Source organism: Thermobia domestica, chromosome 8 (genome assembly GCF_964235325.1).
Source record: "Thermobia domestica chromosome 8, izTheDome1.hap1.1, whole genome shotgun sequence".
NCBI classification, from domain to species: Eukaryota; Metazoa; Arthropoda; class Insecta; order Zygentoma; family Lepismatidae; genus Thermobia; species Thermobia domestica.
In genome coordinates, this window is record NC_137461.1 from 101,217,448 (window position 1) to 101,240,171 (window position 22,724).

The 22,724-nt window shown below is 35.5% G+C and overlaps 1 protein-coding gene across 4 annotated transcripts in view; it reads right to left on the minus strand.

Annotated features, from left to right (window-relative positions):
• Mhcl (Myosin heavy chain-like) overlaps positions 1–22,724 on the minus strand; it is a 545,621-nt gene that overhangs the window by 140,606 nt on the left and 382,291 nt on the right. For all 4 annotated transcript variants that reach the window (XM_081768806.1, XM_081768805.1, XM_081768807.1 and 1 more), the window contains one exon: positions 8,991–9,080. In XM_081768806.1, the coding sequence (XP_081624932.1) occupies positions 8,991–9,080 (90 nt within the window). The remainder of the gene's footprint in view (positions 1–8,990; positions 9,081–22,724) is intronic.

The window sequence follows — 22,724 nt, forward strand, 5'->3', positions numbered from 1 at the left end:
ATTTTCACAAGAATTGAGTAGCCAAAATTGAGAAATTTGTTCAGCATACAAGCATAGGAACCATAAGAACAGTAAAAGTGCTATAACAGCAACCAAAATTCTTACTTACTAAAAAAACACACATAAATCTATTTACTTACTATTTTAGTGAGAAAATTAATCCTTCATGCTTTTTTTGAATTTGTCTCTCAATATACGATGATAAATTCGATGGTCGAATGCGAAAGATATTTTTAGGGTGGACATGTTATTCAGGAAAAAAATAAATTCAGGTTAAGAGGTTACGTAAGAAATACAATTACAATAAGGGGTCAGGCGGGTCGGATGAAAAGGTTCAGTGGGCCGCAACCGGCCCGCGGGCCGGTTGTTGCACATGGCTGGTCTACATCAATATGTTATGTATTGTTTAGATCTACGGGTCCCTTGAAATTGTAATAGACAGGCCTCTGTGGAAAGCTCCACAATTCCACTATGGCCAGTCCGCCCCTGATTTCTGGTCTGAGAGTGCGAAAGGGTCTATCATAAGCATCACGTAGATATTCGATTGTGACGTAGCGACTGCACATATAGAGAAAGGTGGGGTAACAACCGAGTAGTCGGGTCTAAACCAGGTACCTCTTTTTAAGGTGAACGAACGCTTTTATATTCCCCTAGGTGGGTGAACTAGATACTCCTACTGAAGAAGAAGCAGCCATTACAGTGATCGCCTACCATCAGTTGTGTTGTGTCCATGATGTGTTTTGTGTTGTAATGCATTTGCATTTGTACGTTAGATTTTAGTTTTCTTCAACGTTTGCTGCACAGAATGAACAGGTAAAACAGCATTACTCATACGGTATTTAATAAGGATAGTTTTGACACTAAGCAATCGTATGTAATCCTTTGCTAGGGTCGGTGATACCATGTTTTCTTTAACAAGTACAAGTAGAATGAAACTGGGTATCTATGATGGGGGCAGGACTGGGCAATGCCCGATTGTACCCCACTGAAAACAAAAACAGCTTAATTGTTTTACTGTTTAAGTAAGCCTAACTGTTCAATCTGAAAATAAAAGAAGTACTTCAATAAGTAATACAGTGAAACCTCCCTTAGCGGACACCTCTATGATACGGACAGACTTTTTGTCCCGGCAAAAATATATGTTCTCTTGCGGAACAAAACCCTCCGATTTACGGACACTCTCAGATACGGACGCGGGCAGTACTTTATTCCCCCAAACATTTCAATAACCTCTTCATAACGGACAGGAATTATTCTCGGTTCTACAATATATTACAGTAGACAGAAAAGTATTTTCCCCACAAGGTAAGTATCATGAGTCTAGACCTGGTGAACCATCAAACAAAACAGCTTCAAGCTAAACTTGAAATTCTTTCTTTCTGCCAGGCCCGTAGCCAGCCCCAAAATTTAGGGAAGGGGGCAGTAGAAGTTAGGGGGGGCCCGACCCAATCATATTATACTTCATCACCATATTATAGTTCACTTGCAAGCCTACCGTGAAATTCTATGGGGGCCAGCCAAAATTTAGGGGGGCCCGGCCCCCTCTTGCCCCCCGTGGAAACGGGCCTGCTTTCTGCCCACAATAAACTGCTTCTGGTGGAAATCCTAGAAAACCTTCAATAAGCAATAATCTCATGCAGGTCAGTCGTATGCTAAGAATTCTATGCGAAAGATGTTCCCTTCCCTAACAAGTTTAGTCCTTTTTCCTTTGGGCCTTGCATCTTTCCCGACAATCTCATAAATAACAAAACAAATATTGTTTTACAATAACATTTTCAACGAGCAATGTTTCCTCTCTTACTTTTTTGGAAAAGCAACATATTTTTTTACTTATGATACTGGAACAAGTCTGGGTTGAAGTTCTCCCGGTTTCCTTTCCACTTTCTCTAAGAAGATATTCTCTGTGATTGGGACTGGGTCAATAAACATATGCACTCCTAATAAATTGCCTTTTCATCCATTCCGTCAACGAAGATACCGCGCCACTACACAAACACATACAGTCACACACACACAAGAACACACATGTTTCTTCCGCAACCGTACTAAGGATTCTCAGAGGACATTTGCTAATGAGTTTTATTAGCCTTGTAGAGAAAAAAGCATGCCTTTTTCGCTAAACAACAGAGTTTAGCCAGTTAGTTGTTTCCTAACGCATCTTTTGAGAAGGTTCTGAGATTTGAAATAAATGAAAAACGCTTTCTCTCCCGCTTTCCCGTCTCATGAAGAAGAACATCTTTGGCATATTATTCTTCATCAGGTTCTTATTCGTCCCTCCCAGTTATTTAAGTATGTACTAAATAAAATACTTTCACATTGAATTTTACGTATTTACGCTCATACATAATGTATTTACTGTATATTATTGCATACAATTACCGTTATGAGAAATTAAAATTCTGTAACCTCTCTGTAACGGACACGTGTCAGTAACGAACAAATTAACTTATTATGTGTTTGGCTTATAAGACCGAAAATGTTGCAGACTAAACAATTTGTAACAATAACATCTATAAAGCATCAGAAGTGTTTTAATAAATGTATTAATTAGTTGTACAAACGTACAATATTATTTTAACAAGTGAGTTTTATTTCACCGTGTGAAATTACGGTAGACTTCCAAATTATGTGAATGGAATACTCAAACTTGAAGTAATACATCCACAACTACTGGTTGCAATAGAGTAATAAAATCAGATATATAAGCCCTGTTCCTCGAACGCTGAACTCTTACCACAAAACTATTACTCGCTATCCCTTACTGCTTCTGTTCTATGGCGATAAAGACTGAAACCACAAATCGAAAATTTGAATCACTTTCGGTTTGAATAGAAGGTTATGGAACAAGGTAGAAGCTAGTCTTGAGACGATTAAAAAAAAAATGTTGCTATCTGTTACAGTTCCTAACACAAATGTTAAAACCGGACATAGTTAATATAAACCACTTTCAGGTTGAATATACAGTTAATGAAAAAGATGGAATCTATTCTTGGAAAACTGAATCAATTACAAGAAAAACGCATCTCGATATCTCTGACCGTTTTTGCTCTATGGAAATCAGTACTAAAACCGTAAATATATATAAATATCTTTTGGCTTTAGTAGTGTTGCGAAAATTTGCAGTGCGCAACAGGCTTTCAACAATAATAACACAATAATGACAAACTCTATGACCAATAAGATCCGGATTAAAACAAGTTAAAAAGTGTTGCCATGATTATAAGGCACAGCACAATTGCTACGTACCGTGACTACACAGAATCAAGCGCACGCATCAAGGGTCGGGCAAACCGGGCAACCTGACGTTGGCGCCCAAATGAGCACTCGAAAATAAATTTTCAAACCTATTTTCTAAAATCATTGTAATAAAATGCAAAATATATGCTAGGAATAAGTGGAGAGCGAAGGAAAATTTTGCCTTCGTCTGCTCCTGATACTGACTATAAGATGACATAATGTAAAATGGATGAGGAGGATACTGACCTATTTTGGCTCTAATTTCAATATTATTGGAGAGTAATAATACTTACAATATTTTTGTGGACTGGACGACTTTTCGTCTTCTTCGTTTTCTTTTCTTTTCTTTCTTTCTTTCTTGTCTTTCTTTCTTTTTTTCTTTGATGCAGTTAGCGAAATCTTAGCCCTGTTTTAGCAGCAGGAAAAATCCCATGTTGGCAACACTACCCAAAGTTAGTCAAATGTGGGAAGTCATGCGCAGGATGTGATGCGTGCGCATAAGTTATAGACTGTCATGCATTGACCTATTCGATGGATGAGGGGGCGCCACTATGAATTTTGCCTAGGGGTGCCAAAGGACATTGTTACGCCACTGCAAAAAGCTTCTTAATATTCGTTTTTGCTATATAAAAATCAGTACTGAAACTAGAATAGTAAATTTGAACCACTTTCGGTTTTGGTAGAGTATCGTAGATAATATAATATGTTGTCTTGAGACGCTGATCATTTGCAAGAAACAGCTTCTCGCTGTTACCGTTTTTGTTCTATGGCGATAAAAGTTGAAACCGGAAACGGCTAATTTCAACCACTTCTAGTTTGAACAGAGAGTTAACGGAGGAAACAGAACATATTCTTGGGATGATGAATTAATTGCAAAAAAACTGCTTCTCGATATCTCTTACCATTCTTGCTCTGATATCTGTCGACAGACGGACGGATGGACAAAGCCATTCTATAAGACTTCCGATAGTTTGTAAGTTTAATAATAAATACAAATAATAATAATAATAATAATAATAATAATAATAATAATAATAATAATAATAATAATAAAATATTATTGTTGTGAATGTCTAAAATGCTACAAAGTAAACTTAAAAGCTTTATTTACATAAACCCTCAGAAAGAAAAAACGTTGAGCCTAGCCTAACTGTAAACTGAAGACTAGACCTACTGCATATTTTTCGTGCTTTTCTTTTGCACCTTGAAATCTACGTTTTCTTTCTTTTGATATTTGAAAATGCCTAGAAGTTACAAACGCAAGTCGAACCGACAATAATGGAGCTAAGGAAGTATGAAACAAGTAAACATGACTATTTCTCTTGTGGATTTTACGGTAATTTACCACTAAACATTAACTTTATTTGTGTAGACTAGACAAGCAGCTAAGACACAAAAACAGGGGATCTGAGGTCATTTTTGAATGGCCTAACTGAGTTAATCTTACATGCATACCCTACACAACTAGAAGTTTCAGAGGCCTGAACCCCTCTGTTCGCCCTTGGCTACGGCTCTGGAGCCTATTTCTCAAAGCTATTGTTGGTAGTACTAAAAGAAAAATACTAACTGAAAGCATAGCAAAGACAGAGGTAGAGTGTCACTAGAGAATCATTAGAGCTTCGAGGGGAATATACCCTTTGTTGAATGACTGCAAACTTTCATTCAGCTAGATCTATTATTATTATTTTTTTCTTAGCAAAGCTCAAGATTTATTTAACACTTCTTTGTATTTAGTTATGGACGACTGGCATGATCAAGTGGTCTAAAGCAATTGGATGGAGACCGTTCGAGTCCCACTCAGGGCATATGCTAGTATTGCTCTTGCAATGCTCACAATATAGGGGAAAAAACTTTTTCTCAAACTTGTAGGCAAAAAGGAAAGAATACTTCAAGGAATTAAAAGGAATTGTGGTTCACAGAAATTACAAATATGTTAAAAGAAGTAATAAAAATGTCAAGAAAAGTATAACCAGTTTCCCAGACAAGATTCACGTTTTGACCTCGTGATTGAACATTGTTATAACATATGTATAGCATTACGTGCTTTCAGTGCAATAGAACAATGTGGGTAGTCCCCGTGGTCTAGTGGTTAGCGTGTGCTCATTTGGTGCACGTGGTCCCGGGTTCGCTCCCGTTAAGACAGCATTAAAAATGTCAACGTACTATGGTGGTTGAAATCCATCTTAAACTGAAGGTCTATATCTCAAATACTCTCTGTGTTGAAAAGGGATGCTACAAACAAGACAAATACATGCATGAATCAATATAATGAAACTGAAACGTCAACATTCTCCTTGAGATAACAGGAGTCACTTCCCAAATTCAACCTTCAATTCAAATATAAAGTATGTCATCATATATATATGTATTTAAAAGATCTGAATTATTTCCAGAATCAAGCATGGGATGGTTTTAGGGAGATTTACAAAATGTACGCTACTAATTGCTTAAATCAAATTACCACCTTAGAAAGTAATCTCAATTAAATCAGTACAAAATATGTTCTTTTTATTATTAAAACAAAGCCGACCAGTTTATATTAAAATATGCAACTGTAACAGAAACAAATATTAATATTGTACTATATAGATTAGAACGGTTTAGATGTACCACTATTTAATAGTTTCGTGTCATATTTGAAACGTTAATAGTGCATATTACGAAACTTTCAATCTCAATAGTGAAATAAGTCCTTCATGGTTCGTTATTTATATGCTAATTAGACCTCATTGTTATGTATCCAGCCGGTAAAGAATGTTTTGAATATTCCAAATAATTTCCAGACAGTAATTTACGATGCTTTAAAGTAAGTTATAATATATAAAACTTACAGACAAGTAGATGAGTTATACTTGACATATTACGATCTATGGGTATGGCTATAATTAGCGAGATTAAAGATGATGCACTTTCCGTCCAAAAGACAGAACTCTCTGCTACATGCTGTTGCGGTATTGTTGTTGTGGAGAGATATGAAAACAGACGGAATTCTGACAAACTTACACACATCAACCATTCGCTAACCACTTTTAAATAATCTATACATGTATAGAAATTGGAATTGATGCTTCCTTCAAAATAACTTGATTGAATGGTAGAGAATTCACGAACTTCAGGTAAATACAAACAGAACATTATTATTTCCAATGTTTATTACACATCTAATGATTTTTATTTAATGCCTATTTTAGCATTGGGGCTATATGAGACGAGATCTGTTGCTTAAAAGTGAAATCCGAACCATCCCTCTATCTTGTATCCGAGGATAGTACCCAAACCGGAGATCAAACATGGGATCACGGGTATAGAAAACATGCACTTTAGCCACTTGACTGGGAATGAGCACTAAAGTTAAAAGTGATATATTTCTATATGATATACACAAACTCCAGGAAATTATTATTTTGAGCCTCACATTGTATTAATATATCAGCGGATGCGGAGTACGTATCAGTTTACAGAGTCTAGCTCACCAGCGTTCTGTTTGTAGACCCCAATAATTTCCTCTTTTTATTTAAGAGTAACTAACCATTCCATCGCTCCTGCTCCATATCCACTATATATTAAATGCAAGCTAACGACACGCTTTACTGAACGACCCCAACATCGCGTCACATTTTATTGATTTATTATTAATAATATGATTTTGTATTATAAGTAGATATATCTATAACAATCTAAGACAAATTTCTATATATAATTAAGTATTGTTGCTGTCATTATAGGGGTTGACTGGTATAGTCTGTTTGAATTTTTGTTATTGTTAAACGATTCATGATAAAATGTGTTGTACAAAGTGTAGCCTTACAGGCCTTCTGGATAAACAAAATTTATTTTAAATTCTAAAATATTGCGACTCAGTCGGAAAGGCTGCATTAATGAAATGTGATCTAAAACATTCATTAGAAACTTCATTCACAAATTATGACCCTTTTTGTCTCCTCTCGACATGTTTTCGGCGTGCTATAGCTTTGAAATGACTCATCCCGACTGTGTGTACCTAGATTCAAATCTTCGTTGTGAGAAGTAATTTCCCAGTGTTTGTCGCTGTTATTTCCGAACACACTGCATATAACTCAATCAGCTACTGAAACGAAATCTCGAGCTCTCTGGATTTCGATTCTCATTATAGATTATGAATCTGAATCTGAAACATGGCTTGGTTTTATGTTGTTTCGTAGGTAAGGAAAATTGGAAACATCAATCTAGAGTTAGATCTCACAGTCAGCACGAGTTACGCGCAAACGACATTTTTCTCAAGGCTCTTCGATAATTTCACCTCTACTTTTTGAATGTTAGTAAATATTTTGAAAATAACAATATCAAGTATAGTTGAACGTAGTTATAACAACACCAAAGGGATTTAAGAAATAAAGTCGTTGTAAACGAGTGTCATTGTAGCCGAGATGTATAGTATCAGTGTAAGTTATCGAAGGTGACCACTCAGTCAAGCCAATATTACAGATACCAGTTTGAAAAACGTTATATATGCGTTTGATGCATTTGTGTAGGTTCCACTAAGCACGATATATTATCGCTTGTCTTATGAGGAATTACCTTGTCTTACTGAATATTTGACGCACCAGACGAGGTGTCGCAGAAACCGATGTTATAAGAACCAAGTTCAACTGCATATGAAAAAAGTATCTACAAAACGCAACTAAATAAATGCAAAATGCAACCAAATCTTTTCTTATAGATCACAAATTTGCGTGTGCAATTTATGATGTTATAATTGTTGGATAACAAATTTATACACTAGAGAAGATCACTCTTAACTAGCAGGCTTAATATAGGACTAAAAAAGTTGGTCAAGTGCTATATATGGAGTATTGGACTGTATGGTTCAGAGTCTTGGACATTACGGAAGTTAGAGAAGAAATATTTAGAGAGTTTCGAAATGTAGTGTTGGAGGAAGATGGAGAAGATAAAATGGACAGACAGATCAGTAAAGGAAGATATAACTAATAGGAGAAAAGAGCTTTTAGCTAGCATTCTTCGTAGAAAGGTCAGTGGATTGGACATATTTTGTGAAGAAAGTTTCTACTTCATACCGCCATAAAAGGAAAGATGGAAGGAAAGCGAGGAATGGGAAGAACACAATTAATCGATGATTTGAAAATAGAAGAAAATATTGGGAGTTAAAAGAGGAAGCTGAAGATCGAGAAACGTGGAAATATTTCCAGGCCCAAATCTATTATTATTATTATTATTATTATTATTATTATTATTATTATTATTATTATTAAAGAACATTATAAGTCCCAGGACCTGCCCAACAGCAGAATACTTAATAATAATGAAAGGTCTTGAAAATATATAGAGTATTAGTTCAAGTAATAGTGTTCTGTAGGTATTAGCTACCTAACTTTTTTAAATTTTTGATGTTCTTCATTGCCTTTAACTAAAATCTTTGAAAAGTAAAGTGAGCTTAAAAAAAAAAAAAAAAACCTAATCTCTATATACTGAAAAGTTGTGTGTTTGGGAAATAACTGTGCCATGATCACGAAAACATTTGAGAAGAACTTAGGTATACCAATGTACTTGCGTTGGTATATTGTTGTTTTTTCAAACGTTGTCTTTATCGTTATTGAATACAGCGAGGAATACTTCTATGCCGTGCATTAAATATAATAATAATAATAATAATAATAATACACAGAGGACAAAAATCTGATTATGTATTAATTTACTTTTCCTTTTTTAAGTAATATCGATTTATAGTCAGAAGTGCATTGAAATTATTTGCTTACCTTTGCTTCCAGTTTGTCGTTCTCGTGCTTCAGCTGGCTTCTTTCTTGCTCCAGTTTCTCCACTTTGGCTCGCAGGGTCTCCAGCTCCTCCTAATGACAAAGGGAGAAAGTGATGTAAATGTTACGCTCAATTCCACTAACAACATAATACCGTATGACCAATTCCACAAGAATTATAACATTCATTCAATGAGTGCCTTACTTTCGACAATGACTCGTAATTCTGTACTTGTATTTACGTTGGAGAAAATAAATAGTTCAGACGTAAAGAGGAAGGTGAAGGAAAACGTGCTGTCAATGAAAAGAACTAATTGGGCGTTATTATTATTGTCCCCAATGACATTAATTATACTTCAAATAGGACACAACAAAGAAACAAACGACAACGTTCACAATACTCTTTCGTCGATAGCTGAAACTATGTGCATGATGAAAAAAAAAAAAAAAAAAAAAAAAAAAAAAAAAAACAATGAAACCTGCCTTTGGCTCCCGAGTGGCCAATTTACGGAATGATAATTGTATAGCCATATAAGCATTATCTTCACGATTTCAGATATTACCAAATAAAGTTGTTGGCAAATTTAGTATATTTTGCTATATTTTGTGCGAGTATTTTTTTGTTATGAACTTCGTGCAGTTCTATCGCTTTAGCTTATCTCTAAAACAATGAATAATATATTATGTTATTGAAGACGTTTATTTTTTCAATAAGACAGTGTGAGTAAAATCCATGAATTTTCATTAAAACTCGAATTAAATTAATTAAAAGAGAATTTAGGTACGAACCACCATATGATAGCTTCTTGGTCTAACGAATAAAATAGGTATTGAACTTTCACATCCGAACTTGATTCCTTCGCACGCTATCACACATATGAAGGATATGTTATTTCGGAAGCTTGATCTGCATCTCATTGTTACGCTAAACATTTTCAATTTTAGTCCTACTGATAACATAAACATAGTAAGTAAATATACAATCACGATTTAAGCTGGCTATAAAGTTTCATTTCTATTAGCAATGATGTACCCTATATTTTCAGTCAAAGATAGAACCTTGACAAATAATGGTGTATTTTATTAATAATAGCTGACAAATAAAATATTTCACTTAAGATCTGACAGAAGACTTTTCATTGGAGAATTATATGTGAGACGTTAATCTACGATTTAGTGTGGAATTCGAACGATCGTAATTCGTTCATATTTTAATGCTGACGGGAATCAAAACCGGAATCGCGTGCACGAAAGAAGTGCGCGCTATCTACTAGACCTACAAGGAAGGTAAGGGAAGAATTGATGTAATGAGAAAGTGCAAGGTACACAATCTTCACAAAAAATGGGTATAGTTTACCAATATACAACATAATAGATATGTATCTACATACCGTTGCCCTACTTCTCATGAATTCCTATGATATATTTCTTTTTTGTTCTTCATATTATTGCAAATCTTTCTGCAAGATCTCCTACAGACTACAAAAATATAATAGATTCGACATAGTTCTTGATTAGGAACTGCTCATTACTGACAAGGTGAGAAGCACATGTTAAGCCAATCATGGTACGATGAATTTAGCCAACAATTCGTCAATAATGATTCAAACACTCCAAACCAGTTTTTAAAAAGCTGCAAATTAATTAGTACTTCTTATTTTATTTAGAATATTGTATTCTGAATAACGTAAGAGAAAGAAAACATATTTAACGGATACAAAAAATATTACTATCTTTGAATTTCCATGCAAAAGCTGCAAAAATTCCAATTAAATGCATGCATCAATTTAAGCGGTGTACGTTTTACCTTGCAATACATTATAATGAAATACAATGCTTAAGCAAGATTCGTCACCATAATGTGAATAAAATGCAATAGAAATCTAGCTGCTATACTTAGCTTCAGATTAGTTTGTGAATATTTTTCACATGCACTTCTGAGTTGAGCTGTTTATTCATAAGCTGCACCATATGTGCGGTGGAGTAACTGTTTCTAAAAACAGACAGGAGAGAGATTCGTGACTTATAAAGCAGAATCGATAGACTAAACCGACCCACTTTCAAGTCTCAAGTTGCTGAGATTATTTCCTTAGAAATCAACTCAGATAGTTATTTTAGGCAGACATTTATTGACACAGGTAAGGTTCACTGCATTTATCATTCAAATCCAATAGTACACCTGTTCTATACCTCAAGTCAGAAACGTGATAATTTCACTTGTTTGTTATCATTACGAAACCAAGTTCTCAACCTTTCTTACCTGGTTCCTCCTTTTATAAATCCCGAATAAACATTGAACTGTATTATATTGTATTTTTGAGTTTCCCACAGCTCTACCCTTTATGCTAAAGGCAAAAACTGAGAAATGGATGATGGTAGTGAAACAAACATTTCAAGTATACTGAATATTATTTACTCCGAAAGGGAATTTGAACTGACGACAGGAGTCTTTGGATCAGGGGGTAAAAGTGTGGGGGAATGCGGGTGGACGCCGTTACCCTACTTCCAAAAAATATCTATGGCGTTCCCCCAATTCCTAAAAAATTACAATGTGCAAAGATAGGCAAAGAGGGGTGACGTGGCGTCATGCATCTCTCTGCCTTTTTCAGATCCACTTTTACCCCTGCTTTCGATCGCCAGCAGGCATAAATCCTATGAAGCTTCTTCTGTAGCGTTAAGTTTGAAATGTGGTCTTTTAATTTGTTAATTACTGATCATATAGACAAGCGCAATTAGGAAAAAAAAAAAGCTCAAACCGGAATTTTACAAGCTGAAATCAGTGTTGTGCTAAACAACATTCTAAAAGTCTTTTTTTAATTTTTTTTTAAAGTACCGTTTAGGGAAACCGAGATATGGCGTCATCAAGATGGTCGGCAACATAATGTATCACTTCAATTTTAAAACGTCATATCTTCTCAACATTTCAACTTTATTCTTAATTCATTTGACAGAGAATACATTACACATTGTTACTTATAACAACCGCTTGTCATAAACTCTCATCATCTCCAAATACGGATCTTTAAGTCAAACGAATGTATACCCTCGATTTGTGTTCTAAGATTTAACTATGCACAACTCTGAAACAAATGAATATACGAAGAACAAAATCCTGAAGCAATCGTTATTTGCTGTTTCAAGAAGCTTCTAACGAGCCCAAAATATTTCTAAAACTAACGGACCTAGTCAAGGTTTTGTTGAGCAACCAGTGATTGCGCGCGATACTTTATTGTGACCCTGTACTTGTTCCATTTGTTCAGCTGATCACGTAACAGCTTAAATCATCATAAACAAGTTGTGATATCAACTCTAAGACGGATATATCTCCTGCGATCTCCAAACTGTTCAGGTAAAAGATTTCAGCGCAACTCTCTCGCAACTACAAAGATAAAAGATCGACTGGTTGATCTATCCTGGATGTTGGGATTGTGAACGCAGCGGAACAATGCATACAATGAAATAAACATTCTTGTGTTATGAGTTTTGATTAGACGCTGCACGCTGAAACCTTAGATATGTTTCTAATTATAGGGAAAACAATCTCTCGCGCGCATGATTGTACGCCTAGGTGGGTTTAATCTACTAGGAGGTATCAAAAAGTTCGTGCAATCACCTAGAAGGTGACGAACTACAAACCTACATGGACATGCATTTTATAGTTCTTGTATGTTAACAATGCAAATTCTGGATCCGTTGCAACAACTCCCCCCCCCCTCTTTTTTCCCCAGGTAAATCACTGAAGGTGCGATTATTACCAGACTTGAAGCAAGGTGCGTCATTAAGTTTCTCTATCTTCATTTGAAATCAGCAAAGCAGGTCCAGGAAGAGATGAAAGAGGTTTATGGGGATGAAAGCCCATTCCTATGAGATGGTATCCAAGTGGAAACGGCAACTTCAAGCTGGATACATGACCACCGCGAACGCCTTTATATTTACTGTCGTGTATTGTTAGCAACTGTTTTCAAACTTATGGTGAAGTGATCGAGTTCACTGAGACCAACGCTACTTAGTTCCATAATGCAAGGACCCAACTATTCAAATATGCCGATGACATCGCAGCCAAAGTTGAGAAGTCAACACGAACAGTTCGCCAGTATATGCATACTGCAGGAATGCACTAACTGTCGAAGAAGAAGAAGAAGAAGAAGAAGAAGAAGACGAAGAAGAAGAAAAGGCCTTTGCTTGTGAAACTAAAATGTCACGGAAACAAACTGTAGGAGCCCAGATGTAAGCTGGATATTTTATCCAAATTTCAATTGTGAAAAATTAGGATGCTTTTTACATTCGCGATCTTATAGCAATTATGACATTTCGTCGTTACCAAATACTGTTAAAAATATGCCAATATGTAATATATACGTAACTTTTAGGAGAATCTGTGTCACTGTTAGAAGAACACAAACAACAAGGATACAATCTCTTAGTTATTACTCTATTTTTACATATAGAGTACATAAACAAACAACATTTTGTAGCAGAATATAAACTCCCAGTTAATACTGGCAACGAATAACATACTTTTTAGTGCCATGGAAATTATTTTTTCTCGAAACATATGCATTGGGAATTTAGGTCTACCCTGAAGCATGCCATTTTGTTTAGTATGATGCCATCTATCGACTGATGGTTATATGTGTAAACTTTTGACATTAGTTTAGTTAAAGAGAAATCAAATTGAAAGAAATAATTATCATTTTGGGCCAGGCACGTACGCAGGGGATGATGAGCTTTGGAGATGCAGACATCCAAGAAATCTCGTCTTTTCTGTAAATTTAGTCTCATTTTTGGGGCGATTTTACAAATTTTAATATATCCTCATATTGCATTTGGATCTCTCCCGAAATAAATTTCCGTGTATGTGCCTGTTCTGGGTTATATCTTACCAACCATACTATGCACTATCATGTTAGTGTCATAATAAATAATTTGATGATGGTAATTTTGATGTCAGTTTCACCTTAGGTAGCGTAATTCTCACGTAACATCAACTTTTAGGTTTACACACAAACCTGTTTTTTTCTTGAATATCTCGAGAATTACGCATGAGATTTTACACTCACCTATATGGTTTTGTTCAGTCTAATGAGATTTATCAATTGATATAAGTCTCATCTTTGGACCTTTTTTTCTGTAAAGGCTAATAATACTGCAAAATTCAAATACAAACACTAGCAATAGCTACGAGTAGTGTTGAAATGATAAGAAAATTTCTTGTTTCGAAATCGAGGCAACTGCATTTTCAAATCTGAGACGAGACAAGAATTCTCGTCTAGGTCTAAACGAGATAGGACGAGAAATTTCTACAGTGTCGTAGGCAACACTAGTTAACTGAAGTCTTCGAATTCACACACTGTTTTCGTGTTACACAATTCATTGTATAAAAACAATAAATTCATAAAGTGGTTGTACGAACATAATGAAGAGCATATAGCTTTGTCCATCACGACTCTGGAACTTACTATGAGAACAACTAAAACTTTTCTGACCGGAGTATATATATTTATTTATTAAAAGTATAATACAGTGTTACGGTTTCGACAACGTAACACTATATTTTAGTTTTAATAAATACCTGTATATATACTCTGGTCAGAAAAGTTTTAGTTGTTCTTAATGAAGAGTATTTATAAACATTTAAAAGATACACAAGTCATTATACAATATACTTCAATAATATACCCTACATATGGTTTAAGTCAGGGGTAAAAGTGAGGGGGAACGCGGGGGGACGCCGTCCCCAACCTCGAAAATATATGTACGGCGTCCCCTCAGTTCTTAAAAAAATATAATGGGCAAAGATAGACAGGGGGACGGCGTGATGCCATGCTCCTACCTACCGCCCCCTACCTTTTCAGATCAAGTTTTACCCCTGGTTTAAATGTTATGAACTTTGAAAATACACTTAAAAACGTTTCGAGAATAACTTGACAAGAATAGAAATGAGACGAGAGTTTACGTACAAGACGAAGGAGAGAGAACCTGATTTCTCGTCTCGTGTCGTGGGCAACACTACCTACGAGAATGAAGAACAACCATATTTTTAATTTTTAATTTTTGCTGTTCTCTTATATTCGTATAACAAAAAAAAAATGCCACACTGGTACCGTAAAGGACTCCATACAAGTAAAGAACGAATTTTATTCTGGAACATGTAAAGAACAGATGATAGATAGATATGATAGAATCATGCATTGCATGAGTTATTTTTAAAACTGCATTCCTGCGCTACTTTCAATACTATTATGAGTTCCGATTGGCCACAAATAACTCTATCATCATCGGATAAAGATGCACCGGGAACTGTGATGAGTTGGATCAAACTAACTTCCGTGTTAAAAGACACATAAACAAATCTGGTCACGCAACACATGTAAAAACATTTTTTATTCGCGGATGTTGAAAATACTGTACGCCCAAGATAGTATAGCCAAGATCAACCCTATGAGTCATTGCACGCTTTAGTGTCTCTGACCACATTTACTTCCCCAAACATGAAATGACAATGAATCAATATTTATGTAAATATTACATATTAGTGGCAGCTGCAGTCAAAAACTACAAGCAAGAGAATATAGATGTTACTGAGAATGTAAACAATACCTAGGGCATCCTTATATGTGTTTATTATTTTCTTTAGAAAAGAGTAAATAACTAGGTATATGTCAGATGTTGGAAATATGAAACAAAATTTTCTTTTTCAATGTGCTTTCATGTGCATCTAGTTGGAGAAAAAAATGTGCATAAGTTTTGTTACAACATCCAATTTAAACAATGGGAAACACTGAGCACGTATCGTTCCAGGAACAAATTCATGCATGAGCGAATACTTTATCTCACTATTTATTACTCGAGTTGTCTAAAATCTAATTCTAGATCTAAATTTTCCTAAAAATATAGGGAGAGGAAACATTACATATCGATTATTACATTGATCCACCTTTCCAAATAGTGTAAAATATTTTTTCGTGAATTGTACTTATCTTTTGCAAAGCGATGATCAATTATCCCTTATGATTTACAAAATAGTACATATTTTCTATCTCTTAACACAAAGGAAATCCAAGAGCGACAGTGGCTGATCGGTACAATGCTCCATTTGGTAGGAAAGCTCTCTGTTTCAGCCCACTTCCTTTTGGGTTGAATATCATGCTAGTGGATTTTCTTGGCGTTCTCTCGTTGCCCCATCTTCCAATTTCTCATTTCCTCAACTCTTCTATTAAAATAAACTCGCATGTATCTTCATCCCATTTATAGCACGGCCAACAAGAGATGGTCTCTGACGTTTCTTACCACATGCGGTGGGACATTGCAGCCCCTACTTTGAAACCAGTGTTACCAACCACGATCACTCTGTCTTATACCATTAATTAAATTGCCACTACAGTTGCACCGAAAAAAACCTTGACACGCGAGTAGTGGCAATGTCACTGCGAGCTGTCAGAGACGTTCTCTTACTGGACGCACTATAGCTTATGACAATGAAATGTAATTTATCAGTTTTACGCCCCATGATTATGCACTGTATATTCAAGGAGATGGAAGGTTCATCAGTGATTATAAAGAATCAGTGAAATTAGAATGTGGGAGGAGGTGGAAACTTGAATAAAACACGGCACGATGCTGTACACTAAAAACTCATATAAACCTGGAATGGAACCTGGGTATCAGAGAACCATGCCGAGAACCGTAATATCAGTGTAGTGCAGTGTAAATTGACACACTGTTTACTTGAAAAATTATATCATGAGTCGTAAACAGCATGTGGACCATTGCATGCACACAATCACCTTAAATGTCCATAATCTCAGGACGTAATGAGCCCTGTAAACGTAATCACAGGACCCACTGAATACATGCGGTCCACAGCATACAAATGCCGCTCTGTTTCACGTTAGGGAGAACATATTTTGGAGTGCAAGCTTCTTTGGACATTTTCCATATACAAACACAGGTTGGAAATAAGGTGAAAATAGCCTCATTGGACCATATTACACATTTTCCAGCAAGATTTTAGTCGCACTAAAGCGATGTCGGAAGTGATCAGCTGTCTGGAAATTGCAACCCGACCGGGAATTTCACGTTATATAACTCACACCGGACTGTAGTCGTAACAAGTGATGTGATGGCCAAGTGCCATAGTCACTTTACTGCATTCTTGGTGATAATTCTCTTCATTGTTCGCTGGTTCCTGTCACTAACTCTTTCGTCCACTATTATTCATCGACGATATTTTGCCATGTATTCCGAACAGGGTTGTGAAAAACCTAGGACTTAAAAAACAAACAAAAACAGTCCTGTGGATTTTCTTAAATTTTATACGTATATTTAAAGCAGTGGTGCCCCCCCCTTATGTCCATGACGCACCCCCCAATTGTCTATCCATAAATGTTCTTCCATGAAAAAATCTTTTCTATTAATTTTTACACCCCTCAAACATTTTATATAGATTTTTAACCACCCCAAATATTTCAATGACGCAGTTTGCGTCATAGCCCCCCTTGTGGGCACCCCTGATTTAAAGCCATATCCCTAACTAAAATATCATTTAAGCATTCATGCTTTATTACTTACAAGAAACAATGGAATTCCCTTGTGAAGCAGCGATGGCTCACCTCTTGCGTCGATTCCCGGTTCGATCCCAGCTCACACCAAGTGGGCTTTGTGATGGACAAACACCATGTGCATGTTTTTCTTGGAGTTCTCCCGTTTCCTCCCACTTTCTTCATGCCACTATTTTCATCCATCTCACCATAATCTTCCTTAGCCTCGGTGCATAATCGTAAGGCATCAACCTAAACTTATAAATAACAAGAAAAAATGTCGCAAAAGGGAATCCTTGAAGCCCCATCCCATTCGTGAAACTTTTCGTGGGACTCCGCACCATTCATACTCGATTATATTTTGATTTCTAAAAACAAGGAAGTAGAAAATTTTACAGAATAATTGGGTGATTCTATATAATGTAGAGTAGGAATAAAATCCCCTACTTCATTCAAGATTTAAACCCCTAAGCCAATCGTTATGATTGAAGATTCCTTTAATTTGTCTCAAAATACGCCAGAAAAATAGTGGAATAATACCTCAAGTCCAGGAACCAAAAATAACAAAAGGCTTTATTAAATGGATTTTTTAAAACAAAAAAGGTCAAAAGTAGTATTTTTTTTTTTTAAGAACTGATTTGTTGGAAATTATTAGACTATTATTATTTTTAAATTCTCGTTTCCAAGTTGCCAATTTGCTTTCTTTCAATAGATTTTACGATTAAAGCGGCCTTGTAATATACGATAATCATACTATACATCACATACTCCACTAGATGCGCGAAAAGAATTCGAAGTTCCAGAAACTGATTGCCGTTACTGATAGGAAGACAAAGATATTGGGAATTTCCTTTTTTAAGTGGTGTTTTCGACTCTAATTAACTGATACGAGGAGAAAGACATTTTATTATATATTTGTACTAATACGCGAGTATATACTACAAAAACAAAGGGAATCTAGTCGCACTGCTTTCCATTCTAGACTAGCCGAAATGCCTGTTCTTTGCACGGGAAGAACTAGGTTTATGGAAAATATGTGAGTCTCCTCTCCCCATTAGGTACGTATACTAATGAAAGTGTAATAATATAACCTAAATAACAGATTCTATTTTTGATATAAATTTTGAGCCTCTTCTTCCTCAGGATACGCCCTTCAAGCAAAGTTACACGATAAAATTCCAGCTTCAGGTAGGTACTACGTTCTAAACTTATTTCAAACTGCTACACAGCGATCGCAAACAAGCAACGTCAATTTAAATGTGAAGGAAGGTATTACAGAAAATCCCCCTCCAGTTAAAACAGAAATTTGTTCTCTTTATTTTTAGTAACGAGTTTATATACCGAGTTTCATCTTCGTAACTTGGGCAGATCATGACATACTCTTTTTCCTTACATAAATTTTGAATTTATTCTACGGTACCTTTGTTTTATCTTGGCACACCTCCCGTCAGTGCACTTGGTTGGCCTTTAGACTATTTTCTGCTAGCACTCATGTGAACGTTTTAGCCCAATAGACGTCTTACTGGTTTTGTCGTATAGGTGACGTTAGTTGTCAGCAGCCCATCAAATGAGGTCATTGCTATTTGGCGGGTATTTGATGTGCTTAGTTGCCACACGTCAACAAGTGTGTTACAGTGATCTGTGAGTGGTGTGGCGTTTTGCTGTGTTTCCTAGCGTATTGTAACTCTCAACTTAACTGCGGCGTGGCAACAACGTGTTGCAGACAGATCCATCTTTTAGGCAGGAAGCATGCTAAATAAAAACAAACGTACTCTAGCTACCACCAAACGTACAATGCATCCTTGAATAAAAGTGATATGATCAAGGCTCAGCTCAAGGTTCGCACTAACTATGTTTAAAAATTGATTTCAAAATGTTCAATCGCGTCCCCTTGATGCGATCACAAACAACACGCAACATTACTTTCAACGTGAAGAAATAAGTAATAGAAAATGTCCCCCTTTAAGACGTGAATTCTGAAGAACATTGAGATATAGGTCCACTTATTTTTAATGAGGAGTTTATGTATCGAGTTATCATCATCTTAACTTGACATGATGGTAAGATACTTAATTTTCCGCACAGATTTTGACCCTCCGCTCTCCCCTTAAAGTACGCATTTTAATCAAAGCAACATGATAATAATCCAGTTTAAGGTAATTTGATAACTACATCCTAAAATTCATTTCGAACAGTTTAGTCGTTTCCCCAAGATGCGATCACAAACAAGATTCTTCTTATTTTTATATAATAAATTATAGCTGAACACTTACAACCAATTTGATCCAGCGCAAACAAAATTCGTTATGAATTATTTTCAAACTTTTAAAAAAAAAATTATATTCTGTTCTAGTGGTGATCTCTTGATAAATAAGTACTTTAAGCCATTCTGATACAAGGTGTGCACTAAGAGACACGACTGAAAATAATTACGAACACTATTGAGCTGGTGAAAATTCCAACAACCCTGGTTCTGAAGGTTGTCACCAACTTGAACACTGTTTTTCACGACGCACACTTTTCATTCCAATCAATCAAGTAGAGAAGATAAATACATTTATACATCTCTAGCAACCATTTTGACAAAGTTTCATCAGCAAATCAAAATGCACGCTACTGATATATGAAAAATTTTATATCGCCGAGCAATTAAAAACTGAAAACCTACATACCCACAGTTTTATCTGTTGTAATGTATGAATGTAAACGTTGGACAATGAGCGGCATGGATGAATACGTGCTAGGATGTTCGAAACAAAACCTTGAAGTAAAATTTTCGTAACAAACTTAAAGTAACAAAATCAAGAGTGAGGAAGACTGCATAACCTGGAACTCCACGTTTGTGCGTATCGTTGAATATACTGTGTGACCGAGAACACTAAGATGGTGAGACATGTACTTAAAAAAAAATCCGAAAGGTGTAAGAGTGTTTGTTGTAAGACCAGTGAGAAAAAGATCTTAGGAGAGAAGGAGGAAATTAGAAAATAAATGAAGAGGATATCTGAGTTGTAACAATCTTAAATGGAATGGACTAGCACAATATATGATTTGATTGAAGACGGGTTTCTGTGACACTGAACTTGTAAATTACTTAAGTCAAGAATTGGGTTAATGTAACATTTTGTACAAAATCATTTTTGTTCTAATGTTATCACTGAAACTTCTTGGATATTAAGTTAAAATAGACTTTTCAATGTCACAATTTCTCTAGCAGATGATGTTGGCTCTTTAGTTTTAGGATATTTGTTTTGTTTCTTTTTCTTTAAATCTGTTTCTTTTCAGCACGTAGCTATATGAAATGTTGGCCGACACAAAGCAGAATTCGTACTCCACTCCCATCGGGAATCGAATTCGGGACCATGCGCACACAAAGCATGCACGCAGGTACTCGACAGCATACTATTCCAAGTTTAGCTCTCCCAGCTGGTTTACTGGCTAGCGCGTGTGCCTTTAGTGTATGTAGTCCCGGATTCGATTCCCGGTGGGAGCACAAAAATTAATTTCACTTCAGTCTCCTTTAGTTTAAAGGACATACGAGTGAGACGTTAAACTACGAAAATCATTTCAAGTTTAGTTTAAATTTAATGATCAAATATTATTTCCATTTTAAGAAAGTGGTTTTTAAAATATGCATATCACACAGACTTATTTTATGTAGAGTAATAATATTTCTTTTAAAGTGATCTTATTAACATCAAACATCTGGACAACATAACAGACAAAAAGAATAAATATTTAATATATAATTCTTGATTTAATTGATGCTGTGACATTTATGACGATGGAAAACAACATTACATTTGAGATATGGTAAAGATGAACTGAACTTACGAAACTGAATTTACATAAAAAGACATAACAAACATCTCTTGGATCTCAATACTTTTATCTTCCTTCCAAGCTTTCCTTTATTGCTTTTCCAAGTGTTCTTATACAAAATTTACTTTTACAATGTGGATTTCTCAAAACTGTAAATTGATACTTTATAACGAACATACATTCGTTTTGAAGTATACATTTTGCAGTTTTGAGAGATCTAGAGGATAAAATAAATTCCGTATAATTGCAACCAGATTCGATTCGATTTCACCTTATTAGTCAAACTGTGAATAGCCTCAGAAGGAGGATTTTAAAATTTTCAATTTGAGACAGTCTAAAGTGTTTCTGGTTGAAACAGAATTTTAAATACTGTACGTACTTTTTAATTTTCTTGTACTGTGGTTAAAAAAAAAAGAGTAAAATCATGTACTTTGCTAATAATCTTGATAAGAATAGGTGAATCTGTATGCGTTACTTTGGCATAGAAAAGTGTAATTCTTGACTCAAATTGATCTATTTTTTTCGGAAGTTACTGACAAGAAAACATATAGAAGAGGTATGTACTTCTATGGCGGCTATGCATCCGATTTTATCTCACTCTGCAATCGAAGTTTAGGAATCAATCTTATGGTTGCTATTATAACTTTTTTTTTCTCAGCAGGAAAATCCAGGTGGACCCTTTTGAATACAGACTATCCCTTTGACTCCTCCCTTCACACCGCTATTAATCTAAAATAATATAATATTGGCTTGTTATGGAATTTAATCCTAATTACACATTTACGGAAATATAATTTGTTTGGTGAAAGGTAATACACAGACTATGCAATGAAAAATGACGCAATACTTAGACACAAGGTTTCCATTGTAAGTAACCTACTTCAGGAGTCGACTGCACAAAAACAAATATGTGCGTCAATACACTACTGTTCTATTAGTGCCGCCTAATCAACATTGAAGTTAATCCTTTATCAACGTGCTGGCAGAAATGACCACATGTGATCTTGATCTGATGCATAAGGAAGTGCTAACTGTGTGGTTTTCATACACCATATTAACCAACAGGCGTGTAACGAGTGATAGAAAATTCAAGGAAGCTAATCCTATGCTACCACCAGGATTTCTGGCACTGTCATCGTCTTCCGGCAAATCTGCACTATCTATTTTGGTTTCTAGTCCATCATTCGTGTGCCAATACGGCTTAAAAAGAGAAACAGATTGAGGAAGTCAGTCAGTTTCAAGCATATACACATGTTCTTAGTAGTCTATGAAATCTTTCCACTTTAATTTGTTTTTATGCGAAATGCACCATCCAACTAATAGACAACTCCCTTGTTATATGTTGGCACCTTTCCCTGTACTCTCATCCTTCGACCTT